The sequence below is a fragment of the Hippoglossus stenolepis genome, chromosome 18 (assembly GCF_022539355.2).
Source record: "Hippoglossus stenolepis isolate QCI-W04-F060 chromosome 18, HSTE1.2, whole genome shotgun sequence".
Classification (NCBI taxonomy): Eukaryota; Metazoa; Chordata; class Actinopteri; order Pleuronectiformes; family Pleuronectidae; genus Hippoglossus; species Hippoglossus stenolepis.
Window position 1 is genome coordinate 2,542,834 of NC_061500.1, and position 27,670 is coordinate 2,570,503.

General features: G+C 43.8%; 3 protein-coding genes across 7 annotated transcripts in view; 2 read left to right on the forward strand and 1 right to left on the reverse strand.

Annotated features, from left to right (window-relative positions):
- Positions 1-1,728: 1,728 nt before the first annotated feature.
- On the forward strand, positions 1,729-2,302 carry pmchl (pro-melanin-concentrating hormone, like). The gene has a single exon (XM_035185055.2). The coding sequence runs from the start codon at positions 1,796-1,798 to the stop codon at positions 2,201-2,203; it is 408 nt and encodes a 135-aa protein (XP_035040946.1). The 5' UTR covers positions 1,729-1,795; the 3' UTR covers positions 2,204-2,302.
- Positions 2,303-6,941: 4,639 nt separating this feature from the next.
- spag8 (sperm associated antigen 8) lies at positions 6,942-12,950 on the forward strand. Of its 5 annotated transcripts, none has more exons than XM_035184898.2 (7): positions 6,942-7,110; positions 7,946-8,105; positions 8,262-8,307; positions 10,103-10,217; positions 10,448-10,510; positions 10,659-10,811; positions 12,191-12,950. In XM_035184898.2, exons 1-6 carry the CDS (start codon positions 7,012-7,014, stop codon positions 10,764-10,766), a joined length of 591 nt encoding a protein of 196 aa, XP_035040789.1. In that variant the 5' UTR covers positions 6,942-7,011; the 3' UTR covers positions 10,767-10,811; positions 12,191-12,950. The 5 variants fall into 5 exon arrangements, with proteins under 5 accessions (XP_035040789.1, XP_047200436.1, XP_047200435.1 ...); XM_047344480.1 differs by having other exon boundaries at positions 10,659-10,770; XM_047344479.1 differs by lacking the exon at positions 12,191-12,950 and adding an exon at positions 11,632-12,181.
- A 1,381-nt stretch (positions 12,951-14,331) lies between these two features.
- npr2 (natriuretic peptide receptor 2) overlaps positions 14,332-27,670 on the reverse strand; it is a 41,919-nt gene continuing 28,580 nt past the window's right edge. The window contains exons 12-22 of the mRNA XM_047344489.1: positions 27,306-27,377; positions 26,333-26,492; positions 26,091-26,246; positions 24,533-24,701; positions 19,752-19,898; positions 18,958-19,081; positions 17,999-18,067; positions 17,741-17,915; positions 16,659-16,757; positions 15,401-15,492; positions 14,332-14,903 (exon numbers count right to left, since the gene is read on the reverse strand). Coding sequence (XP_047200445.1) covers positions 14,841-14,903; positions 15,401-15,492; positions 16,659-16,757; positions 17,741-17,915; positions 17,999-18,067; positions 18,958-19,081; positions 19,752-19,898; positions 24,533-24,701; positions 26,091-26,246; positions 26,333-26,492; positions 27,306-27,377 — 1,326 coding nt within the window. The 3' untranslated portion in view covers positions 14,332-14,840. The remainder of the gene's footprint in view (positions 14,904-15,400; positions 15,493-16,658; positions 16,758-17,740; positions 17,916-17,998; positions 18,068-18,957; positions 19,082-19,751; positions 19,899-24,532; positions 24,702-26,090; positions 26,247-26,332; positions 26,493-27,305; positions 27,378-27,670) is intronic.

Consider the following 27,670-nt stretch of genomic DNA (forward strand, 5'->3'; position numbering starts at 1 on the left):
TAAATAAACTGTTTCCAGGAGCGAGACGTACCTACCGCTGTGTGTTTCTTCCTGTTTGACGTACCGTTAAAAAGTAAAAAGCCCTTTTTAAAGTTATGACAAATTACACTGGGAGCCTTTTGGCTTTTAACAACCTCGTAATGTTACGCAATCCAGATAAAGCTTTTATGGGAAGGTGTTTTTGTTTTGCAGATAAATGTGGGGAGCAACATCTGGAAGCTGTTAAACCAGAGGCTGTGTAACTTCATATTGAATGAGTAGTTGGTTTTAATGCGGTTTTTAATCTAATTTAACATGAATGTCAGTCTGAGAAATCATGAATATTTCACTGGGATGCTTCTTAAAAGTATTTTTTCTACTTTACAATATAGAATAAATCACTTGGCCGACATGAGGAAATATTAAATCAGATCAGTGAACGACGGATGAAACCCTTTGGGAGGATTCCTGGTTGTCCCAAAGAGAAGAGAATAGGTACATCAAAGTATTTATAGGATATTAATATGGGTAAAAAACATTTATTTTGTACTAAAGTAAAGTAAAGATAAGCACTGTAGTACTTTGAGAATCTGTAGGATTATGGTTGGATTTACAATATAATATATTTCATAATTTAACACAATACTACTGATGAAGCTTCCTGGATGGAGGTAAAGGTTTTCATTCAGAATTTAAAAATGAAATGATCTACTTTGCCATAACTGTTTGTCTCCAGTGATTTACAAAGCACCAGAGTTTACCACAGAGTCGTTTGGTCAGAGTTTACATTCTTCACATGCTGCAGATCTGCTGATGTCTTCAGCCCAGAGTGTTTTTCCAACCAGAGGCTTTCTCCTAAAAAAAGGTGCAGACATTCCCAGAAGCACGTCGTCCGTTCTGCTGACTCACCGCTCGCACTCTGTACTTTGTCAGGAATGTTGTGCAGTTGTTGGCCGAGTCACTTTAACGAGACCCACAACAATCAACCATCACGAGCTTTTCTTTCAACCCCCGTCCTCCATTTTTCACTCTTAACCTGCGTTTCCTGGTAGAAGATAATTCACAAATCATCCCCTGACCTCATTCACAGGGAGAACAAACACACACCAATCAAATCTAGTTATCGGTCTTAATCATATTTAAAGCTGGATTAAATGTTTTCTATTTTAAATTTTCTACTCGATCTGGACTTTCATTAGGGTCTGCACCAGACTCCACGTACTCATGGCCCTCAGGATCTGACCGGACGTTCTCCTCACATGACGTCACCTCACCTCACGTCTCTGACACGTCAACGAGTCGATGCCACAAACAAACACTTCAGGAATCATCTCCTCCTTCTTTTTGTGCACTAATCCGAAGCTAAATTACAACAATAGGTCAACATCACAGCTCCCATCAGAGAGCGTCCTGCAGCACAAAGAGCTTCATGGGGGTAATCCGGCCTCGTTGTTTTACCAGGAAGCCATTTTGGATGAGTGCTTTTCTTGGTGGCACCTGTTCAAAGAATTCCCACTGTTCCAGCATCATGGGTCTAATATCCGTCTCCACACTGAGGACGATTTTAATTAACTTTACGGCAAAACAACGCACTCGAACTCTGCAGGAGATCCACCCGGCTACCTTTTAATGCTCGTGGCTAATTCCCTCAACACAACGGGATGAAAAACAATTCAACGTGGCCAAATCCTGCGCGTGTGAAATGGTATAAAAGACCTCGATTCGATCCCGGAGTCAGAACAGCGACACAAGCTCTCTGGAGGGAAACACATCCACGAAGCCAACAACACCTCACACCACCTGGAAGATCTTCACCATGAGGCAGTCATGTATGTCCATCGTCTTCGCCGCAGCGCTGATATTCAAGTGCTACGTACTGTCGGGGGCGTTACCCATGGCCAAGACTGAAGATGGCTCCTTGGAGCAGGAGACTTTCTCCTCGCTGATGAGCGACAAGGCGACGGACAACAGCTTCAGCGACGCAGACCTGGACGCCGAGGAGAAACTGAGCGGGCCCAGGGTGATCGTCGTGGCCGAACCGGGCCTGTGGAGGGACCTGCGGGTGCTGCACAACGGCCTTTCCCTGTACAAGCGGAGAGCGGACCACAGCGAGCAGGTGACCCAGCACAAGGACGCCAGCCAGGGCGTGAACATCCCCATCCTGAGGAGGGACAACATGAGGTGCATGGTGGGACGGGTGTACCGGCCATGCTGGGAAGTCTAGGACACTTGACAACTCGCACCGAGATGTAACATAACCCAAGATTCTGTGTATCTATATTTAAATTATTGCAGATGTGAGAATAAAAACCGTTGAATTCTGCCTCAGATCTCGTGCGTGGTTTGATGTCTCTTTTCAGATTCTTGTCAGATCTGTTCCTACATGATGGCACAGACGTAAAGAGGCTTCGAGCTATAGAGGTGTTGGTAGGTTTATTGTTGAACTTTAGACGGAACCAGACTTGTTGTTTCTCTGCCTCTGATCTTCACACCTCCCGGTTTCAGCTGCGTACGGTTTCTTCTCCTCTGAATCAAAGAAGCTTCTTTTTTAAACATTCAAAACCAGACACGCTGGTAGACTGAGGAAAGGAATGTGCAAAAAAACAGCATGAAATCATGAAGCGAAAAAAGGCAAAAGGCAGGAAATGCACAAGGTTTTATTGAGAATGCTTCTGAACGTCTCTCTTTCCTGCAGCATCTCTGCAGAAAGGTTGCTTTAATGACGCCTGTGACTTCCAGCTCCTCTTTCCTCTTAAATCTGACACATTTTCACTTTAGATCTTGCAGAATGAGTTCATCCTCCACAAGAAAGACGAGCTGCAGACGACTAATAATACCAGAGTGTTAAGCAAAGTGATTTCCTCAACTTTCAATCACGATAAGAATCAAGCTCCTTCTCTAGTCTTGTCTTAAAATGCTCAAAACTCATTAATTCTTTGTGACGTTAGAGAAAACAAGTTACTCCAGTGGGTGAACGTGCCGAGCGATGGTCTGATCGGCCACAACGTTAATAACAGCTGTTGAACGCGTCAACGAAATTATCGTTTTTCATACATTCCTGGAGAGCAGAGAAGCGGAGGTAGGAAATATTTAGCATGTTTGCCGTTCAGGTGTGAAGAGGCAGTCGTCTGCAGAGGGTGTTTGTGCCCGAGACGCAGCTACACCTCGTCCAAGAGAAGAAGAAGAAGAAGAAAAACAAGAGGCCGAGCCAACCACAACACGTCCCAGGAGTTTAGAAGGAGCGTGAAAAGGCCCGAGTGTTGCTGAAGGAAGACGGCGGTTCTCACATAGCAGCAGCACCTCTGGCACAGCGGCACGTCTCTTTGTTACGATAGTGAGCTGCACGGCGCAGGCTCGAGTGTTATTCCAGCTAGGTAAACACAGGACGCACATCTAACAGCGGTGAATGTATTAACAGGCACAAATTGAATTATGCCGCTGAGATTCCAACACAGCGCGTTCCGCCAGCCCGTTTCTGAGGTCTCGCCGAAAATCTGTTTTCATTCACTTACAGACAGGTTAAGGATTCCTGGACCGCAACATGCACGGAGGACTTCCTGTACAGGGCCGCACACGAGACGCTTGCCCCCGAGGCTTCCTGCGGGAAAAGCTTTTCTGGCGGGAAAGCAACTGAACCGAGGAGTTTTGTTGCCTAAAACTAACCAAACAAATAAAAAACGATCAACACAAGTCCTGTGTTTGACCTCCGTGTGCAGACTTCATCGTTTTAATATCACCTCACCTCAAATTTAACTGAACAAAATCGTCTTTGGCACTAAACGCCTCGCCGGCAAACTACAGCCGTTGATTGATCCACTGGCAAACAAAATCAAATCCTCAGCCAGAAACCTCCGTATCACATTTGATTCACATCTAAATTTTGAAGCCTGAGTCAATAACTTTATTAAATCTTGCTTAAATCAGTTTTGTGTTTTCAGACAAACGTAGATTAAAACTTTACCTCATTGCTGCAGGTACTTATTGTATTTTACTTCACTTCTGCTGTAGCTGCAGGTAAATACTTTGCTCTGACACTCATTTATGGCACCAGAGCTATGAGCTGACTCCAGAAAACGACTTTCAGGTACTTGGAGCTCATGCTGATAATGGTGGCGGGCGTGGGTTGGTGTGGGGGCTGGGATGTGACTTCAGGAGAAGATGAAGGTGAAAAGATGAAAAGCTGATTCCCACAGAAAGTGTCGTCGCCGCAGGACACGAAACAGCCCGACGCGTTCACATCTCATCAGTGCATCTGCAGGGATGCTGGTCGTCATGGAGACGGTCAGTCAACATGTTAGCACAATGCATTTTAAAAATAGCCACCTCGACGCTCTGTTGTGCTTCGAGACGGAGACGGTGGAGAAATCCTCTCAGCATCAGGTTTGTGCGCGGCGTGATGGTGTCATGATCGACGTGGAAGGGTTTCGTGGAATCTGATCCTCGCTTTTGAGTTATTTTTGGAGAAGGGCTTGTAAATATCACTGAGACCTAAAAACCTAATTTCTTAATCAGCGTCTGACTCTGACTCCTTCGCCAACACATCGTTATTTTGTCGTATAGCAGCTTTAGGTTTTTGTCTGTGCTGCTGCTCAGAAGTGGTTTCTCTCGGTAAAAGATGATGTCAGCTATTTTCCAATGCGCCACTCAGAATTTAATGATGTAAGAATAAAGACCAGCCTGTGTCTGAAGTCATTTCATATTTCATATGCACTTCACTATACGATCGAATGTTTCAGACGCCGTCTCAGAATCTGATGACAGCTGCGGGTTTGTCTCATATATTTTTACATCTGAAAATCACAGGTAAAGTCGTCACTTGTGATATAACTGAAGATCCATATGTGCTTTGATGAGAAAGTTCCACTTTTTAAAGGGTTTTCCACATGATGTCAAGTCACATGGTAAATATTCTAAATGTCAGGATTCTAATTTAATCACATCTCATCATCGTTGGGAACAGTAAATGTTTGTCTAGTGCTGAATGCTGGTTTGTGACATGATTTTTTAACGTCAGTAAACATTTTCCTCAGGAGTTTATGTCTCAATCTCTAGTTTCACGCCCCCTACAATACAGCTGATGTTCATTTTGTGAATTATGATCCATTTAGAGTAAAATAAGCCATAAAGCCCTGTGTGCATTGGGCGTGGATACTGTGTGATTGACAGCTAGAACTGTGCAATGGGTGCAGGTCGTACATGTCGGTGGGTGTACTTGTGTCCTCAGGCTCCACCCCCTGCTCCTCCAAATATGGTAACTTCTGGTTTAAAAAAACCAAGATAGACGAAATGTAAAACTTCAAAACGGCAGCTCACAAACCAACAGGTTGGTTCAGCTCATTTAAAATCCAGAAAGAGTTTCTGGTCAAGGTATTTTTTAAGAAGAGACTCAGAAGATGACACTGATTCTGAATCTGAAGTCCTAATTTCCTCGGATGATTCGTTCCTGGAGCTTCGGGCCCTGAGGGCAAAGAATCTGTCACTTTTAGTTTTCTACCTCATCTCTGGAGCAGCGATAATAACCTCTGCCCGAGAATCTGAAGTTATGCAAAAGTTCATACGGGACAAAAAGATCTGTAACATAATCAGGAGCCATGAAGGATCTTTTCTTGGGTCCATGAGAAGCTTTAACATATGCAACAGAAACTTATGCTGTACTCTAGGTTACAGTCTCATTCCACCACTGACAGAACATCACATCACATACTGCAGTACCTGGAGCATTTACAAGCAAACACACATCACGATAACATAACGGATGGAGGCCCGTTGGTTTGCGTGGCAGGACGGGGGGGACAGCTTGAAAGTCTCGCGACCATAAAACATTGATTGGATTCCTGCCGCTGCTCCATGCTGAGGTGCTGGACTGCTGCAGACGCTCTGACGGTGAAGACTCCTCCACTGTTCCTCAGCAACAGACCCTGGGGTTTGTTGCTGTGTCTCATATCCACGGCAACGAGCGCGGCGGTGCGTTCGGCAGGGTTTGCATTGATACGGAGAAATGGTGTGTGCGATTCTCCATGAACGAGTCAGTCAACGAGGGGTTACTGAGCAAATAAATACTTTCCCGAAATGATGATGTTGTTCTTTGGAGTGAAAGACAGAAATGTGAGGTGATGAGGTGCAGCCTTTGTAGATTGGGAAAAAAGAAAAATCCCCCAAAGCTGTGAATATGTCAAACGATGCTGGAAAAGTTTATCTCCCCTCGTAAATCGCTTTTCACCTTATGATCAAGTGATGGTCTCATGATTTCAAAAGCCAGGGATTAAGGTCTAATCGTTAAATTGGGGCTCAGTGTAAAAGTAGAAGGGTAACATTTCTTATAAGCGTATTTATGATTATTGATCAGTGTTAAAAGAACTTTACAATTAAGAATAAAAACATAATCTATCTAACCTCAAAGTTTTCTTTCAAGCCTTTTTGGTGCTTTCAACTGTTTTCTAAAAGTTGTCATCAGTGAATAAGTCTCTTGACAATATGAAATATAAATATTAAGTTTACCTAAATGATTTTTAACCCAACGCGCTGTCTGTAATTTGTGTTTATGGATGTTTTACTGTTCATATTTACACTTTTTTCATTTCTCCTTATAATAATTGGAAGCAGATCATACAAATAAGGTAAATACTTTATATTCACTTTGTTATACTTCATATTCCTTTGAGCCAATGCTCAAACAGATATAGTTGCAAAGTCAAAGACTTAAATAGCCTGACTTATTTGTTTTTAACTTCTCTTGGAGTTTGGATTTTCTTGTTGATTTCTTTCTCTTTTATTTTTCTCAGTTTTTTTTATTTCACTGTATCTAACTTTATTTTTTAATTTATCTTTTAATATTTTATTTCCGTGTTGTTTGTGAGTGCTGCAGTTAAAGTCTTTGTTCACTTTGATAATGTAAATAAAGTTGTTTTAAAAATTATTTCTATCCCGGAAAGAAGCTGCCGTTGTCATGGCGACACTTCCGTCATCAGAGCCCCGTTGCCAGGTGACACCTGTTAGCTTAGCGCTGCTAGACGTTAGCTTAGCGGTGCTACAATGAGGCGACGGGGACACACTCGGGAAAGTGAAATAGGAAAATGTTTGTCGCAGATGTGGGAGGAAGAGGAGGAGGAGAAGGAGAAGGAGGAGGAGGAGGTGAGTGGATTGTATACTTTGATATGCACGTGACAAGACAATACAAACAGTTTATAAACACAAGTTAACTTTAGCATTAACCCTTTGATACACGAGCTATGCAAACCGCTCCTTTGATGAGATAGAATATTCTATCTCATCAAAGGAGCCTTCTTCATTGATGAGAGATGGATTCTAAGACACACCCACAACTCCACTTTGATCCTGTAGAACAAAGTCTAGATCCTCAGCGTCACAAAGTTCAGACTCAGAATCTAGACCAAGAATTGGCTCCTCATCTTCCTCATCCTGCTCTTCATCTTCATCACCATGTCAACCGTGAGACCAGCCATCCTAACTCTCTGGATGAAGAAAATCAAAAGCATATTTTAAAATACATATCCATCAGTTTAATAAGAATGAACTGTTCTATTAAGAGTTTTATTTTGTTGGTCTAGCTATGGTTAGCTAGCCAGAAAAGAAGCTAGCTAGCTAACAGCTAGTTAGTATTGTACATATTGTAAAATAAAACTTACATGCAGTTTATTTACTAAAGATATATATATATGATAAAATAAGATTCCACTATTGATTCAATGTGCACTCTTGTCTCATCTTGTCTTGTGATTCCCAACAGGTAAATCAGGGTATTAAAGTACAGAATAAATACAGGTCTTATAAATAATATAATATAACTATACAAGAATAATTAAACACTGCAATGAGATTGAAATGTAAAGTAGTGCAAATATAATACACAATGTATTATACAGAGTATAAGAAAGTCTTAGCGGAGGTCGTATTATTTGCGTTGCTTTCGATCGTAACACTTTTGTGTCTCTTCATGTTAATCCAGCAGAACAGCGCAGCTCTCGACAACGAGGACAATCCGTCTCAGATCCAGAGACGTGGACACTTTGGGATTATCACGATGGATCAGGACTCTGAACTGGAGACGCTCACCACAGTGAGAGCAACGTACGTCGCTCCGAAGAGTCACGACGTGAGGCTGAAAGGTGTGTGTGTCTAGACTAGAAATATGTTTCACAAGAGTTAAAAGGTTTTATTTAAAATACCAAATTACAGTATTCACATGGACGCTGATGGCTATTACAGCCTTGTTCTCATTCTTACACTCAGTAAATCTCTTCTTCTGTATTTCTGTGGTTCAGGCATCAGAGGCGAGCTCATGGAAAAACACTTGGCCCAGAGGATAAGGTAAGTCCACGCTGCCGTGACCGACCCGGTCCTGTCGGGAACACGTTGGAGCGAAGTGATGTAATATTTACTCGTCTGGGTTTGTTTTACTGTTCGATCGCAGCTGTAATACCTTGAAATCAGGTTTTACGATGTTATTTTACATGGAGGCCTGTTGTCCTAATGGGATTTATAGAGTGGATCCCCACAGATGTGGTCATTAACATCCTGGACAAGTGAACTGCTCATAAAGAATACAAACCTTCGTCTCTCAGATGAAACCGGCTCGTCCAGTGGTCGACGGTGTCTCATCACTGAAGTCTTACCCTAAATTTCCTGGAATTTATAAGTTCACACCGATGCTGCTTGTTTTATTCTGGGTTCCCGTCCAGCAAAGAGACCAGAAGGGTTTTTCCAGGCACATCGGTTGTTTTGTTAAAACACAATTTCATTTTTGAACAAATGAATAAACAGAGTCAAACAGATGAGAAGGTTTTATATAACATCGGTCTCTTCTTTTGACTCCAGTTTACATGATGACCTCTGATCCACTGAGCGACTTTAAACCTTAATCACGTGACTGGTTCAAGATGTCACAGCAGCCGAGGCCCAGCTGTCTCTCTAAATGTAAAAAAATATTTGAGATAACAAGTCCTGGATCTGCCCCCCAAATAATCTGAGTTATTTCTTTGCCCATTTCTCATCCTTTCAACAAATTCTGTGGAAATTTGTTGAGTAGTTTTTTGCGTCATCCTGCTGAAAAACCAACAAACAGATTCATGGGGCCAGAGGATAAAAAACAGAGATAGGTTACTAATAATTCTGTGGGATCTTTCAAAGCTGTCACCATGCAGACAAAACAGGAACCTCAGTTCGAAGGACAAGTATAAATAAATGTGTAGACGAGCAGAAAAAGTTTTATTTTTCATCACTAACTTGTATCTATTCATCTATTTGTACTTAGCTTTTCATTCATTTATTTCTACCTTTATTTATTTAATCTTGTCATATTTTGTCCTCCAAACCTCAGACCATGGAAATACTGTATCATCAGACACAGTTATGAGCTCTGGCATAGTTTTTATTTAAAATGTTGGCACAAAGTTTGGCTATAGATTGTCCTACATGTCATAATTGCACCTTTCCACTCTCTGGCTTTTGTCTAATTGTGCATTCAGAAATGAGCAGAACAGCCCCAAGACCCCGAAGGGTTAAATAATCAGCATGAACATAATTACCTTCCTATATGAACAGAGTGAAAGGCTCTTACCTCCCTGGTTCACCCACACAGTCCTGATGAGACCTCTTCTCAGGACTGTGTGGGAACACATTTGCATGACGAGTGTCCTCGGCCTCCTGATCGAGTTCTTCTACCTGTCGGTCCCGAGATAATGTCCATGTTTATCATTTCTGTGGATTCAAGACTGTTCACGTAACTGTCACTTTGTTTTCCACGTCCCCTCATGTGTGACGTCGCATTCAGGTCAAAGTTCGCAGAACGGGAGCAAGGAGGCATTTTGTAATGTATATTTATTTACTCGATCATTCGTCACACATGAAGGAAAACGATTAAACGTACCGAGCACTGACCGTAAATGAAGATGGACGACGCATCTCCATTTTGTTAAGTGCCCCTGTCCCATCTGCTAACAAGGAGGAGGCAGGGTCCCGGGACCTTTACTCCAGCCAGCCTCGCTACGGGAGCTGTCACGTCGTCCATCTTTAAACACAGCCAGTGGTGCTGCAGCGTGAGGAGGCAGTCGGAGCATCTCTGCTGTAAATACTGACAGAAGCTGGTTTCCTCTCGTTTTCCCAGTGAAAAGATTCGAGCTGAACAGAATCCACCGACTCCCAAAACGGACTTCTGCTCCACGAGCCAGAGGGACTTCAGTGTGACGGGATTTGTTCCTCTCAGCCTGGAAACAACACAAGTATGTGGTGAACACGAGGTCACACGTTAGTTAATAGTTCTTTAGTTGTTTAGGATCAAATATGAAACTAAAAGACTTAAAAAAAAGACTTGAACTCATATCATAGTATTGTCAATAGATTCCTTATTATTAGTGGCAGATAGTTGGGGAAACAAAACGCTGATTAACACTTGTAAATAGAAACAGAATAACATCAGATCCTTGACGTTTTGTTCTTGTTGTGTTTCCAGGTTCATGATTATAAAACGGACGAGGCGATTACATTCTGGAGTGAAAACCAGCAGCGAGTAGAGGTTCGTCACGTTGTTCCACGTCTTAGACAAAGTTGTGTCACATCTAAAACCATATTGTTCTCGTTAAAGAGATAATATAAAACAATTCTTCATCCCAAGGACCAGATTAAACCTGGTTTAACATTTTATCCACTGTTCTGTCTCTCAGGGTGTGACCGCCGTCGAGACCCCGACATCACCTTTCAGGAAGTCGGCGTTTTTCACCAAACCAATCAGCGAGCGGCTGGATGAAACAAAGCCCCCCCCCGACAACTGAGATAGTATGTCACATTACATCACTGCTTTACCAGTTATCAATAAGGTGGGAAAACAATAATATAATATATATACATGTTAAATAAAATACGTGACTGTTAAGTGACAACGTTAAACCCTGGAAATGTGCACGAATCAATATGAGCTGATGTCATGTTGACAGACCACAGACAGAAGAACACTGACACATGAACTTTAAACCTGCAGAACAAACTGTCGCTGATACTTTGATACAAAACACAGAAAGTTTGTGTTGTGTGGATTTGCTGAGAAGCATTTCCCTCTACTTTATTTACTTTATCAGTATCAGCACTGTGTGTATATTTGGTCAGTGCTGATAGCAAAGAATGTTATGAGTGGATTTCTGTTTTGTGGGTTTATAATTTGTGTTTAGGTCTTTATTACGTTAACCTTTATTTAGTGCTACTTTTTCCATTGTGTTCATTTTTAATTTTCAAGAGATATATTTGGGCCACATGCGTAGTTTGATATGTCTCAGTTTGTTGTAGTTCTTCCTCAGTGATGCAGATATTAGCTCATTGTAATAAAACTTCCAACAAGACCAACGTGGAAATGAAAACGGATCATCTACAAACACTCAGATTTGATTTCAGTTCACTCGTAACCAACTGTCTCTGTCGATAGTTTGAGAGATAACGTGGTGCAGGGTCGTTCTCTACTTCACCTTATCTTCACCTTATCTTCACCTTGACTCTTTCTTCATATCTGTCGTACGTGATCTTATCATTTCATTCATTATGGTCTCAAAAAGATTTAAATTTAACTTGTTGAAACCTGCAGAAACTCTAAATTAACTATTTGCAGCCTCTAATTCCTTCTTTTCTATTTTCTCTTCTTCTCTTCAGCCGCACTGTTTCCAGGCTCCATTCATCTTCCTATCATTTCACTTTCTCTTGCAACCTCTAATTGTTGCATCAACAAGCTGCACCTCCTCCCTCCTACAGCGGACGAACATCTCGCTGAGAGAAGCTACCAGGACTCCCAAAATAGCACAGAGGGTTGTTTCTCCTCCTTTATGGAGACGTGTTGTCACCGGCCCTCAGTGTGCAGATGTGCAACACAATACGTTGTCGGGGATCCCACAGTGTAGCGCTGCAGCTGCACACGTGTGTTCTGTCAGTCGCAGGACACTTTCAGGAGCAGCTGATCCTCTCCGAGCTTCCAGCAGGGATTAGTAGGCGGTAGCTATGGCGACAAGTCACTTTAGCTTATATTTATGCAGCTTCTCTCTACAAACATTTCATTATCTCATGGGATGATACAGTGCAAACCAATTTGCCTCTCAAACGCGAGGCCTTGGAGCGACTTTGTACTTCACATCTCGGATGAAATGCTTTTTTCAGCATTCAACAGTTTTTCATTTTTTCGTGTGTTCCCACTTGTGTGTCTTTGTCTCTGAACCAGGCTTTAGAGTGAATCAGCCCTGCAGCGAGACGTCAAGGACATCAGCGTAATCACTGTGTGATCGTTGAGAATCACCGTCTAACAACTCTCACGGCCGAGGCTGAATTCTCTCCCTCTGTGAATCCAAACAAAGATGATGGACAGAACTGACATTCACAGTGTTGCTGCTCAGTTTGAACTAAATCAAAAGGTCATATTGATATTTTATATTTTATATTTATCTTCTGTTGTGAACGATTAGCAAAGAACGATTTCATTAATGTTTAGAAATGGAGTCGGAGCTTTGCTAACGAGCGAAGATGCTTTGAAGAGTCGGAGGATTCTGGAAACACACAACAGCGATTAGTGACCTTGGTTGTGCAAGAGATTCGTCTTTCAGAAAAACAGATGCTTGGCTCTGTGACTTGAATGAACTGCCCAGACACTTGATCTTGGTCCTATTACAACATCTGTATAGAGTTAGGTGGAGTTATAGTATTAAGTATAAGTAGTTTCCTTATTAAACCACATTTAGATTCACTGGATTCACATTTTTATCTGGATCTGCACCAAATTGCACAGACTCATAAATATCCGTCCCTAACAAAATCTAACAAAATCGGTCACATCTGTCATAATGTCTGCAGTCTCCCAAGTTTTAAAAAAAAAATCAGCTGATTTGAAAACCTTCTACTGTGCAGCAGTTATGAAAGAACCTCATAATTTTCTGATCTCTTTAACCTCATTTACTGTCTCAATAAAGATAAAAACATCCACTTTTTATTCATCTTTCTATGAATTAACTTGTTTTTAATCTGACACGAGTCCTGAAATCATCAAACAGTTCAATAGATTTGAGTTACTCCACGTGAGTTATGTCTCGTATCTGCAGTTATCAGTGTGCTGGATGTCTTTGTACTTCGAGGTCGTGGCTCAGTGAAGGGGCGGGAGGCAGCACACGGCGTGCAGACGGACAGCCTGGTCAGTTGAGAGGAGTCGGGCGGGTCAGCGTGGAGGTCAGCAGGGACCTTCACGCCGCTCGCTGCACATCCAGTGGGCGCCGGGCCGCGTGTCACTGTGAGAAAGTGGGCGGTGATTACAGCTGTGCAGGAGGGAAACATGTCCTCCCGCAGAGATGAAACACCACAGACACCAGCACAGACGGATACACACTGTGCCCCCCCACGCGCCCCCTCTGCCACACACTGATAATGAGCATCTAATGATCAGTGATGTCATTACAAGGAACACACAGCTGCCTGCTACCGGCTGGATTTCCTCCTCCTCTTCTTCCCTTATCTGTCCACAAGAGCCGGCAGCTAATGAGGCTGCAGATCCTCGACGCTCTGCTCTTCTGATGCACACGTCGGAATAATGAGGATCACACTATATAACGGCAGTGTCTTCACATGTAAAAGCAATAAGGCTGATGTGCGTGGGATAAACCCAAACCTTACTAACAAGGGGTAAAAGCACAGGTTGTATATTCAGGTTGATCATTTTAATTAGTGCTACGCATCACTCGCCTCAGACTGTCCACTGCTGCAGCTCCTCTTTTCAGCCTCTGTCTCAAATGCTGAAACATGTTTGTCACGTGTTAACATGTGTTTTTTTTTTATCCAACCCCAAGTGGAAAGCTTTTAAATACTAAAATCCCATCTACCATCGCTACTGGGCAGATTCTGGCTCCAAATGATGCCACCAGTGCAAGATGATGGGATAGTTTGGCTTAATTTTTGCCGCGTTGTGTCGTCCGACTTCCTTTAGAGTTTATGGTAAAAATCCAGTGTATAGACGACCGGATTTCCAGTTACTTTTCCTCTTAACATCATCACGACAACCAGTTGTTGTTCCTTAAAAGTTTAGACGTGACGGTCGGCTCCTCTGCTGCCTCTCATCTGCTTCTGTCTTTTTAAATACGCAACTCTAGCGGGACAATATTTCAAGGGAAGTGGGGGTGGAGGGTGGGGGGTGAGCAAGGTCATTTATTTATTCTTTCTGGGTTAAACTTGGATGAAAACTTGTGAGTGAGTATTGTCAGGAGGATCTGGCCCAGATACACAGTGAGCAGGAGCAGTGATGAAGTTCAAATTGATTTGTGTAAATCCTGAAGATAATCAGCTGCTCTTTCTTTCTCTAAACAAGTATAAAGACACAAAAGAGTATTTTACTCAGTTTATTGAACAAAATATCTTACAGTATCTTGGATATACATATATACATCATATTTTGTACTGTGTAACACGGCTGAAGAACCCCTGCTGTGACATTGATCTGAAACGCTCCAAATTCCACTGGATGCTCCGAGGAAATATTAATACATCATTGACTTCCAAACACATTATACAAATCTTAATATAGAAAGCACAAAAAATAAGAATTTATCAGTGAGAAAGTTTTCACTCTCAGGACAGAAAGGTTCTTCATACAAAAACAGATTGACTTTTTTTGATATTTCTTCTTTTTTTTTTTTGCAGTTACGATATGCAGGTAATAAATATACCTGGAATTCCCTTTGGGGTATTTTTTTTCTATGGAGGTTTTTCCTCTGCGTGGAAATCCCCAATAAGGACTTATTCTAGAACAAATAAAGTAGTGGCTCGGCCACCGCAGCTCCCGCTGTCGTCTCGGCGGCGGCGGCGGCGGCGGCTGCAGGTGATCGTCAGGCCTCTCAGATAACGTACACGTCCTTCTTCTCCCCCATAAGCCAGTACGTTCTCATTTTGCCTTTGCCCTGGAAGAACACACAGAAATCAATATGTTCATCAATATGTTCATCGATGGAGATGAAGTGTGGGCGGCGGGTGGTGACCTCCATCAGGCTGCCCTTCTTTAAGGGTGACCCTGGTCCTCCACCTTTATACACACATCATACACAAGCAGAACAAAATCATATCTCATCCTTATATAGTGGAAACCTTATTCCTCTCGATTCTATCTTCTAGCCCTGATTGTTTGAGCTATTTATACAGTACAGCAGAGTATTAGGGCTTATGTTGAATGGAAATAATTCTGATTTCAAAGTCGTAATATTACAACATTTAAATTTTTTCGATTTTACGAGAATTAAGTCGTAATTTTAGGCTAATTACTAATTATTATTTATGAATATTGTTATCATTCCTCAGCCAAATGACTTGTTCATTCAGATTTCTTTTCATTGTGATGCTTTGTTCACCGTCACCAACACAAGTGGGTCAACCTCGGTCACCACAGTGTTTATCTTCTCACCTTCATTTCCACGTCTCCTCGTAACTGGAGATCAAAGTAGCCGAACTCATCCAGAACCTCTTTGGTGGCCGAGGACAAGTGGATCTTCAAGGCTGTGAAACACAAAAACAGAGCAGAATGAACATTTCCCCACAGTTGACGACATGTGACATCTTATTTAGCACCCGGGCCTCCGGACGCAGGGCGGAGGAGGAGACTGAGCAGTGAGATGAGTTGTGTGTTCGCTCCCGTCGGCAGCGGTGATGAAAATCTGTATTGTTTTTGTCCAATTACTGCTCTCAGTGCAGAGATGTGAGCTGTGACTCCGGCCTGCAGAGCGTCAGGCTGCTTTATCGCCGGCTAAGGGCCCTTTGCTGTAAGTGCTATCAATTATTTACCAGCGGAGGCACGATACAGGAAGCGACTCGGTAGTTAATCAATACATCTGATGATCCGCTTCGCAAAGAACCACAGTTTCATAGCACTGGTTCCTGTCGGTGCCAGTGACGAGACAGAAAGTGGCAGAGAAGACGGACTCAGGAGGACAATACTTTTATATTTAGCTTAGAAATAATATTATTTAATTAAATGTGTCCATCCAACCAGCAAAAGTATAATAAAAAACGATGAGACCCATTAGCTCCGATTACTAAACGTCTATATTGACAAAATACAGATATATATGTAATACACAGGCAGGCCATGTATTTGGTAAAGCACTTTGTAACCTTGTTTAGATATGTGCTATATAAATAAATGTATTATTATTATTATATACAGTATATAATATTGTTAAATCCATCAAAACTATATAACTTCTACACTAAAATCCAACACATGAGTAAAACATGTGTCTCCATTGTTGTTCAAAACAAATCAATGAGAAACTCTTGCACTGAGTGATCCCCCCCCCCCCACCCCACCCACCCACCCACACACACACACACACACACACACACACACACACACACACACACAGACACACGACTCTGCTCGAGCACCAAATCTGTATTAATCCACAGCTGAAAATAGTCCCCGACAAATGCACTGTTTACTTTTGTTTGATAACTAAAAAACCACGGCGCCCTGATGTGTTAGAAAATGTCTTCTTCTAAAATAAATGAAAGAAGAAGAAGAACATTAAAGTAGCAGCTACACGCAGGTTCTTTTTAAAACATTGGTAAACACAGAAAACAGATATTTGTCTTGCATCTCACCTACTTTACTTTGCTGCTCTAAAATACAGCCGGAGCATAAAAACCCGAGCGGAAACACTCACCCTCCCCGTTGGACTCCATCCGAGACGCTGTGTTGACAGTATCTCCAAACAAACAGTATCTGGGCATTTTCAACCCGACCACTCCGGCACAGACCGGACCTATAAAGCACAAGATAAATACAGGCACACGTTACAATGGAAAATATCATATCCAGTAATCTCTGGGTGGCTCGGTGCGGCTGCCAGCGAACATGTATTTAAATAGGACGGAAGACGTGTGAGTGATTTGTCTGACAACGCTAATAAGCCAGCCCACGCACCGCCGGTCGATCCCTCGCCGCACGTCAAGTGTCTGAATCAGAACATAAACAGTTCCACCCGTCGTCTAAATACTGTGTCCGACCTGATGATGCAGACACATCGAGATGAAACAACCTGAGATGTTGGTTCCACAGACTGTAAATGAAGATGTGAGGGCGGTGAGGTCATCTCGGTTGCATGAACCCCACCTCCTCCATGTTAGCAGGTGGGACACGGACCAAACGAATAACTTACAGAACACGTTACAAAATGGTTTATGTTGTCTTAGGTTAGTTCTCATCACACTTGATGTTTGCTCAGTGGCGCAAGATGGCAGCGTTTGTCTCAGGAGTAGTTTGGCCTCGTTTCGGTTCGTGGGAGGAATGTGTGGTGTTGTGTTTTCCAGCTTCATTCACAGTCCATGTTTGCCAGGCAACAGGGAACTGACGCAGCGAGGAGTCAGAAACGACCATTAAGTTTACTACTGCTCACAGTTTATTATAATAAGTGAAGAGCACCAGTGTAACCAGTGTAACAGTTGGTCTGGAGCCACTAAGGATGAGAGATTCCTCCTCTCGTCAGTGGAAAATGGCTGCAGGAAGACGGGGACTTATTACTGTCAGTGGACGAGTGCACACCTATCGTTGTAACATTATCAGGCTGCTCACTCAGCAGATACTTCTGTGCATCTAATGGGAAATAAATCTGTCTGTGCTTGGGTCAAGGACGTCTCCGCAGCTCGGACACTCCACATCAGGAGCTGTCGAACCGGGGACTTTGTGGCCCCAGGTCTGGTTGCAGCCGTCCCCCAGTTCCAGGTCCGGCTCGGGGCTCGCACTCACCTGTGTGGATCCCTATCCTGAGTCTCAGCTGGTCGTTGGGTCGGTGGCGAATCTTGAACGTTTTGACCTGCTCCAGCAGCGCCAGCGACATCCCGGCGATCTCTCTGGCGTGGAGCTTCCCGTTCCGCACCGGCAGCCCGGACACCACCATGTAGGCGTCGCCGATGGTCTCCACCTGAGGAGCCAATCACAGGCTACTTGTAATGTTGTTGTATTCCCCCGGCGTCAGTTACAGTTCTGTGATGAGTCCTAACTCACCTTATAAACATCGAAATTATCGATGATGGCATCGAAGCAGGTGTACAGATCGTTGAGCAGTGTGACAACCTGCACAGAGAAACAGGTTTTATTGTATTGAAACAACGGAAGTGCCAGAGGAACATGAACTGAACGTCAGCTGAGAGCAACGTGACTCCGATGACCGTAAATCCAACGTTGGACCCGTTGTTTTTTTTTCGTTTGTTTAACGGCTGCCAGACCGGAGGGGCCGAGGCTTCTGCAAAACCTCACAGTCTCTCACTTTATCTCCCGTCTGCCGCTGGACGGTCGCCCACTGAGGCTTTTCTGACAAACACATGCTCATAAATCAAATCCACAGATGGAATATTACAAACAATCTGCACAGCATTTACAAAAGTGTGTCGGCCGTAATAATAAATGTTGTAATATATAAGTCGGCTGTTTATATCAAAGAGACGTTATTTATTTAGTCTTCGTCTTTATTGTTGATTTACTTTTAATTGGGTCTGAACCTCAAATAAAAGCCAGGTTCTTCTCCGTCGACCAGCACATACCGGTTCTAGGGTTTCTGGCTTTATCAAGAAGCAAGTGGTGGTGGAGGCGAGGAACAGGTTTATTTCCTCTACATATGAAAGTGTGAGATGGTCCAGCAGCACGTCAGACCCTCTGCCTACATGAGACAGCATCATAACGTCTTTGGTCTCTGAACCTCGAGCAGGAGCGAGAGATGAGACGGCACAAAGTGACTCAACCCTGCGTCAGCGCACTCGTCCATCAAACAACTGCACCATTCTGAGTCGTAGTCGATGTGTGGGAACACCAACACTGTGGGAACTATGAGACACACTGTAGGAAGAGACCTGCCGCTGCTGGTGAAGAGAATTCAGTGCAACTCTGATCACGACTTTTTAGAAACGCTCAGGGAAGGAGAAAGCACATCTCAGGAAGCAGGAAGCTCCCTGGAGGAATCTGTGTACCTCTAGCGGCGTGCTCTCCGCAGACATGGACGTGAAGCCCACGATGTCGCTGAAGTAAATCGTGACGCTGTCGAAAGCCTCCGCCTGCACCGTCTCCCCACGTTTCAGCTGCTCCGCTACCGAACTGTGTGCCGGGAGAGAAACACGAGGTCAAAGCGTTCGTAAAGACAACAGATCAATCAGCAGAGAATTAAAAGGTCAGGAAGGTGATGAGATGTTTTGTTCATGTCAAAAAAAAAGGGAGTTTATCTCTTAATTCTAAATCAAATAACAGCACGAGCAAAAACTCTGTGGCAGACGTCAGCGCCTGTAATTCACCAGCGCTGTGAGAAGCCATATCTGTCCTTTCTCTCCAGCTCCCCTCAGTCTGGCTGCCGCTGCCTTTTGAAGGAGGGAAGATTGTTCAGCAGGAAAAAAGACGATGAATGGGAGAGAGAGAGAGAGAGAGACGGGGATTTGCTGCCGCGGCGCCGAAACTCTTAAAGTCACTATCGTGTCACCTCGTCTGTCTCGGGCCTTAATGAGCAGTTCGCCTGACAGCTAACTTTTCCTTCTCATCTTGCAGTGAGATCACGCCGCGGGGGAAACGTGCATCTGTTAACAGAACGTGGTGTTTGGAAAGACTTCCGAGTTCCTAATTAATGCAGGGATTTCAGACAAGCGACAAAGTGCCGTTGAGCCAGGCTCGGTAATCCGCTCCATATTTGCTGGGCTCAAGTTAATTGGACTTTTAAGCTCTTGGCTTCAAGGACACAAGTGCAAATGTGATTGTATTTTGGGGTTTTTTTTCTTACTGTGGTAAAATTTGATAGAGGAGGTTTTCAGCTTTTCTCTTCTCCTCCAGATAAGCTTGTGTCCGCTCCTCCACCAGGTTCTCCAGGTTGTTGGCGTACTGCTCCATCCTGGACAGCAGGTTGTTGAGAATACTGGTGCTGCCCTCCCTGTGGAAAAACACAAACACAGTAGAATCAGGCATTCATCAACATGAGTCATAGATCGAGACGACGGCAGGATCTTCAACAAACCTGCAACCAGTAATACTATAGGCAAGAAAACGACCCTTTCCAAAGCTGCACTAGATCCTGATGATCTGAAATATCATCTGAACGGTCGGATCTCCAGTTTCACTCTTACAGGATCCAGCTGCAAACCCAATTTTTACCGAGGCTCGTTCTCCATCGACATGTGAGGAGTTTTGCAATACAGGTAAAAACATTTCCCAATTTAAATGACAATGTACGAAGCAAACAATCCGTTCATTCAAAGGCCTGGAGAGGGAGTTTGAGTCGCTTCCTCTCCCGCGACACGGACACCTGTCACCATTAGCAACCACTTTCAGAAGAGAGAGAGTAAAACAGGTAAAACACCAACTCGCTGGTTTCTCTGCAGCTGTTTGTACTTTGCAACATGGAGGAAAACAGACAAGACAAACATCCCATATGAACCAATCTATTTTTATCCTCACCGCTGCCGTCGTAGCCGTTCCCTTATATCGACCGGATTACATAATGTATTGTATAATGTGTGTGTCTCGGGATATTTCCACATTCACATGCACACGCATTTCCTGCGACGGAGCAAGCAGGTGATTCATCCTCACCACCGTGGCAGCTAAAAGCATCAATGCCTGGCCTCCTGCCACGTTTCCTCTGGGTCACGGATCCTACACACGCCCACGTGTTGTTTAAGTTTAAAGAACAGAGGGACGACACTGATGAGTATCAACGCGCTCAGTGCAAATCGCACGGCACACCACAGACGCCCTGGATCTTCCCATTGACGGAGAGAGGATGAAGCTTTTCACTTCATCCTGCAGCTCGTGCTTCAAACTCTCTTTCCTCTTAAAGCAGGCTGGAAAGAGGAATCAGATAAATGGATCAGATAGCTGATCTGTTGGCTCTTCCATTGACGGAGCATCGCGGGGAAACGTTTGGCCGCGGACGAGGGAAACGCTGATGCTCGTTGTGGTCGGTGCCGACACAGACTTTTCTCAGTTTGTGTTTAAAGTGCGACGGAGGATTTGGGCCAAAGTGGAGAAAAGAAAAATTCTGTGTTTTCGAGAATGTTACGAGAATTAAGTCGTAATTGAGAAGGAAGTTGTTATTTTTTTTAAAGACGTAACATTAAGTCAGGAATTAAGTTGTAAATAAATGAAAAGAAATCATAATATTACGAGAATAAAGTCATAAATTAAAGAGGGAAATACAACATAATACTCATAATATCATTCATAAATCAGCCACTATTTATTTTCCGATGTAAAACCCGACCGCAGTGTCACTGAGGTCGTCAGAGGACAACTCGAGTTCTCCTGAATGTACCAAACTATAAACCGCAGTTTATTCAACTTTTTCAATATGCTGCCGACCTTACTTTGTAACCATAGCAACCACAGACACCACAAAACATCTAGAATCTAGCAGCGATGATAGAAAAAACTTTAAATTACCTTTTCACCACCAACAAACACCACTTAAATAATGTATTAGAGAAATGTTTTTGATATTTTCTCGGCCAACAAACAAAGTTTATGATATTAATTGGCAAAACTTACTATATCAACCATCTTAAATCTGCCCCATTAATCGACATAATGACTTTTGTGTAAACAGTATGTATGATGGATGGCAGCATTCTGTGTCTGGACGAGCCTGAAAACAAAAGTTATTACCTTATTTATTTATATTCAATGCATTTTGCTTTTTTAATGGGTCCCATAGTTTATCATTTCCAAGAAAGGAGCTGATATGCAACTGCAAATTATTGAATTAAGGAAAAGGTTGTAATATAGGTTCTAATAACAAACAGTTTCCAATATTAGAATAGAACAAAAAGCCCATATTGTCTTTTGAGTGCGACTCCTAGTTGGTTTATGAAAGTTAAATAAAAGTTGGACAGAACTTTTACAGCCACTGCACTTCAGGCCAGACACACAGACGCTCGTCAGAATAAAACAAGTCAGAGGTCAGAGGTCAGATGTCAGTGCTGAACAGGGAGACACTTGATGAGCCCGGTGACAGGTCGGCTATTCACGGCAAGTGAAGTGTCCGCTCCCTGTGCGGGTCAAACCGACCCGTTCGCCGCTGAACACCCCTCTTGTTACCGCGCCCTTCAAGCCGCAGCCTGCTCGGACACCAAAAATAACAGCCCATCCATCACATCATGTCAACAACACACATTTACCTAATGAAAATAACCGGCAAACAGTGCATTAACGCACGGGGGCCTGTGAAGAGGGGAAGACACACACACACGAGCATGGACCTCGCGTGCGGCCGTCAGGAGCATCCTTGAGTGCTTGTGAGGATATAAATCACGTAGAGCTCTCTACTCTACGACAAATGGACGGCTATACATCACCGGGCTCATCCCGCGTTGACTCACAGAGCAAACAGAGGATGAGGTCAAGCTGAGAGAGAAACACACAGATCTGTTTATAGATTCTCGTCCAAACCACCTGCTTTTCGGACGCCGCTGCGCCAAAGCAACACGAGTTCATTTATAGTTTTTAGTTGCAGCTGTCGAACCGCTCCTGTCCTCCCTGAAAAGATGTTTTAAAGCCGCGTCTTCTCATCACACGCCGGCTTCCATCGAATCCAATTTGGGTAAAAGATGGAGTCTGACAATCCGCCGCTTGCATTTCAAATGAGAGCAGCGAGCTTTTAGTGGAAAATATGAAACTGTATCCTCCTCGTCAACATCGCTGCTCGGCTTATTGTCTGTGCTCAAGGTTAAAGGCTCAGTCGTCTTTGTAGGAGATCGTACAGCAGAGATGCACAAAAGGCGTCTTATGGATTTTTTTTTTTTAAAGAGCCGCTGTTAGTCATGAATGTACCAGTGGACAGCTCTCCCAACACGTGACGGCCTTGGATTCACCGACACACACATTCATGCTCACGGCAGCTGACGGTCGTGTGCTCTTCAAAAGGTTTCTATGAGGGAGTATTTGTTTTAAAGAATTCTATATCGTGCTTGAGCGACTTTTGTCAGTTTAGTTCCGATTAATTGGCTAAAAAAACCCACAACATCAATGATATGCAGCAGAAAATTAAATATATTATCTAGTCGTTGTCCACGAATCGACATCCACTCCCTGACTCTGCAGTGGACGAGGGGTTTTAATGGAAAACAAGCTACTACAACCTCTGGTGATGGGAACGGAGTCAATCAGCCGATTTACTCCGTTTAATTAACCTGCGGATTCTCTCAAATGTAAAAGAGTTTTTTCTGTCCCGGTACTTTAGTCTGGTAGTCTAATAACTTGTTTATATGTTATAGATATGTTATAGGTTCCAGCAGGTATTGCCGATGGACTGGAAGCATCACAGCTGTACCTGGACAGTCTGTCCTCTTTCAGGGCCAAAGCTGGATTCATACACTTGAACACAGCAGCAGCTCACATCGCCTCCACGGCCATTGTGTCGCTACACAAGTAAACGGGAATGGAACATTTAGTTCCAGAGTGAATCACCACAATTTTTTGAAATATTTTGACATCAAAAATTGATATCTTTAATATAAAGAGCATCTTTCAAAACCAGGGTTTGCTTCAAAGTTATAAAAGGATCATTAGGTGTATTTGAATAAATACTGAAAACAAACACAAGGAAATAAAGTGGAAGAAATAAAACCTGCTGATCTCACCCCCCTCTGGTAGAGAGTTTAGAATCCAGGATTGAAAACTATGACCTAAGAGGAATCAGCAACTTAATCGTATTGAGCCAAAGTGTCTAAAAAAACACCATCAGCACTTATCAGCTGATTCGATTTGAGTCCAGAATCGATTGATTTCATTTTAGTTCTTGATGATTCAGTTACGTCAGATAAATACCGTTGTTGCGTTGTCACATTTCCTCCTGCACATTATAAGATAAACTGTAAAAGCTATAGAAGTGTGGATGAGACAATAACTTTCTTTAGTGAATGTGATGGTTTTTTTGTGTGTACTCGCTCCAGAGTCACTTTGTATCAGCGCAGATGCTTCGCTCAGTAACTGTGTCTGACAGAGACGCTCCACTCGGAGGGGGGGGGGGATGTGTGCCTCTGTTCCTGTGTCGACTCGGAGCCAAGATATGCATATGAATGATTCATGGAATCTTTGAAAACAAAACCAAAAACATGGACTCACACACTCGTCTTTCTTGCACACACACACACACACACACACACAGACAGACACACACACACAGTCGGGGATGGAAAGGCAACAATGAGAACTTCCTGTCGAGAGCAGCCTGTCAGGAATCACCAGCAGCCTTTTATCTGAACTCTGTCTCTTTGATTTCCGGAACACGCTTTGTTTTTCCCGTTTGCCCTTTTAAACGACTTAAAAAATATCAACTTACACAACAGGGATGATACCGATAGTGTGTGTGTGTGTGTGTGTGTGTGGGAGAGGCAAACTGTTGATTTCAATTTGTCAAATTATCTCCTCTTTGACAGCAGCGTAGAAAATGTTAAATGAATCAAGGCTGCGTCCGGCTCCTCGTGTTCAGGTGTAATTGAATTAACTGAAAATCTCACACGTTGACACTGGGGTCGGGGGTGGGGAACAGAGTGAATTGTGGGTACTCACTTGTTGAGTTTGGCCATGTAGATCTTGATGTGGCCGAAGTCGGGCCTCTCCGCCGGGTCCTCGGCCCAGCAGCCGTCCATCAGGATGGTCAGCTCCTCCGAGTGGCACTTGGTGTCCGTCGTGGGCCGGAAGTACGGCTTCTGACCGTTCCTCACCTTCTGCACGATCTCTGTGGGGAGAGGACACACACACAGACACACACAGACACACAGACACACACAGACAGACACAGACATGGAGTGAATGTGTTGATTAGGTGTTGATAAAGAGTCAGGGGAAGTGAAAACAAAACACTGTTGAGATTGAGACATTTTAAAGGAGTAGTTTAACATTTTCTTTCTTTCTGAGACTTGGATATGAAGATAGATATTCTCTCTTATTCCCGATGCAGATATAAAGGCTCATTCTGCGCTAACATACTTTTTATTTAACTAATGATATTAACACTAATAACATATTTCTCTTAAGGGGGTTTCAGCAGCCTTGTGAATTCCCCTGTGTTTTATTTTAAGTGCTAAACTGAGTGAACTTCTATTTCCAGGAATATTGACTTTCTTCTGATGGCTTTGTGTTTCTGGTGATGAGCTATTTCTGTTGGATGAGCCTTGATATATTCCACTGTGCTAATTCACCGACGGCTCCTCTGTGAAACGTGCTTTAAATCAATTTAACCCCCACCTGATTAGCATCCTCATCACAGACTGACAGTTACAGAGCGCGCTGGTTAAACCACGCTCAGACGCCGGAGAACAGGTGACAGCTTTCGCCGCTCGCTGCCAGTTAATGGATCAGGATGAAGCACTTGTTCAATCAGCGGCGAGCATGACGGCTAATGGAAGTCAGCGTGCGCAGAAGCCCACGCAGGGTTTCTCACATCCACTGTGGAAGTGTGGAAGTGGAAATCAAGATCTTGAACTGCTGCTTGGAAGCTTCTCTCCACTGTCAGCATGCAGAGGAAGTAATGGACGTACAAGTGGTGCAATTAGAAGATCTTAGGAATTATTTGCATTTCTTTTATTCTTTATTATTGCACATTCATGTGATCTGTGGTGGAGACACGGTGACGAAAACTTTCTACTGCTGAATCAGCTTTTATTATCCTTTTCCACAGAATTTAAACGTGGATGCGTCGTCCATCACTTACTCAGGAATCCGTTATGAAAAGCATCTCGTCGCAGATTAATCAAAACGACCAAACCCCGAGTCTCCGTCCTTTTAGACGTTCTTATTTCACTCCACATTCCTTTAGAATTAATGAAGAAATCGATGTTTATTCTATTTATTTCCCACTGTTTATTTCCCTTGGCTTGTTTCTTAGGGATGAGCACATCTCCGTGTCTCAGATACGAAGATGTGCTCGTCTCTGTGACTCCACCTGCCGCTGACATCTGGCCTGCACGTGTGTTCCTCTGCCCTCGTCCTTCGGAAATGCAGTTTCTCCTCAGACTTCTTAGTGACACAAAACTCGTGCGTGTTGCATTTTCTGATTTAAAGGATCCGGATCATTTGATGGCTCAGGGGTCAGCTGACCTTCCCCAGCCTGTAAAAGACGGTTTACCTTTGGGGCTGAGGTCCATGCCCTCCACGTAGAAAGGCCCGCTCCTCAGGGCGATTTCCTGCAGTATGATGCCAAAACTGTACACGTCGCCCTTCTGCGTCCCCTGTGGAGGATGGCGGTCGTAGATGAGAAGCTCGGGAGCCGTCCACAGCTTCTCTGAAAAAGACGGGGTCACAAGTCAAACGCCCCGAAAACGTGACAGCGGAAGATGCTCTTGAGCACAAACACCCGACTCCACTTACTTGCATAGAGTGCGTAGGACTCGTCGTTCTCGCAGGACGAGCGGAAGCTGGCCAAGCCGTAATCCGTGATTTTCAAAACAAATCGACTGTCCACCACGCAATTAGATGACTTCAGATTTCCATGGCAGCCGATGTAGCTGTTGTGGAGATAGTTCATTCCCTGGTGGAGAAGAAACGTTAAGTCAAGCATTGAGGGGTGTCCTCTCTCTCTCTCTCTCTCTCTCTCTCTCTCTCTCTCTCTCGCTTCTCTTTTTTCCTCTACATACATGAAAACACATAAATCCAGACATATGGAAATAATATGCCCTGACAAGTGTGCGTATGGGGGAACGCGGTGTTTCGTTCGAGGGAACAACTCCCAGGGGGAATTTCGGTGAAATTACAGTTCATTTCTTTCCCGGGGGGACGGGGGGGACGGGGGGGTACTCGACGTACTCATGTTAAATATCTCGTATTGGACAGAGTGAGTCAAACGTCCCCTCTAAGCTCCACCAGCGCCTCTTGTCTGAAGGAGGAACCCGTGTGCAGCTCTTCAGCCGCAGAGCTCCGTCACGGAGGGGGTTCGATACCCGAGTCCGACCGAGACGCCGACCTCCAGACAAAAAGACTCTTTATTGGGACGGATTAAAAATGATCCTCTGAAGTATGTCCCCTGATTGGTTTTGATTGAGCTGGAAAGAAACGGCAGCTCACTGGGTTTACGCTTCTGTCCCACGTTGCACAGTATAATGGCAATGTTTACTGTAGCTTCATCCGCTGCACCGAGCCAAAAATACATCTCTGCCTCACCCGCACTTTCCCTGTCCATGTGAAACCATGGCAACCTAGACGTTTGTGTGTGTGTGTGTGCGTGTGTGTCTCTAAAGCAACACAATCAACTTATTTCACATTGAAAAGCAGCCGCTTTGCCAACATCTCTATGAAAACACCAGATAAATCGATGGCCCTGTGCCGCCGCTCTGTTTACACGCACCTTCACGATGTCATTGATCAGCGAGTAACGGAACATCCAGTCCAGGTTGATGCTCTCGTTCTCCAAAATGTCCTGGAGAAACCACAACAACATGAAAACAGACACGACAACTTTCACAGACAGTTAAAAATATATTTTCCCAGCACTACACTTGTGCTTGAAAGGTTTATTTCGGGACCAGATACAGATCCACTTGCATGCCGTGTATTCTTTGTCGCAAAATTTAGCAGCACAGTTAATTAATAACCCTGGAAGGCCCCCGGCAGCTGCCAGGGGCCGGAGTCTGGGTCCAGTCACATCAGCTGCAGCTATTTGTCTTTTACACGGAACTCGTTCTCTGCAAGTGTGAGTGATGAAGTCCGGGG

Excerpts from the sequence above, each read along its gene's own strand:
- spag8 (XM_035184898.2), top strand. The coding sequence starts at position 7,012 with ATGAGGCGACGGGGACACACTCGGGAAAGTGAAATAGGAAAATGTTTG. Across the intron at positions 7,111-7,945 it reads AGGAGAAGGAGGAGGAGGAG|CAGAACAGCGCAGCTCTCGA; the intron begins GTGAGTGGATTG and ends ATGTTAATCCAG. Across the intron at positions 8,308-10,102 it reads CACTTGGCCCAGAGGATAAG|TGAAAAGATTCGAGCTGAAC; the intron begins GTAAGTCCACGC and ends TCGTTTTCCCAG.
- pmchl (XM_035185055.2), top strand. The coding sequence starts at position 1,796 with ATGAGGCAGTCATGTATGTCCATCGTCTTCGCCGCAGCGCTGATATTC.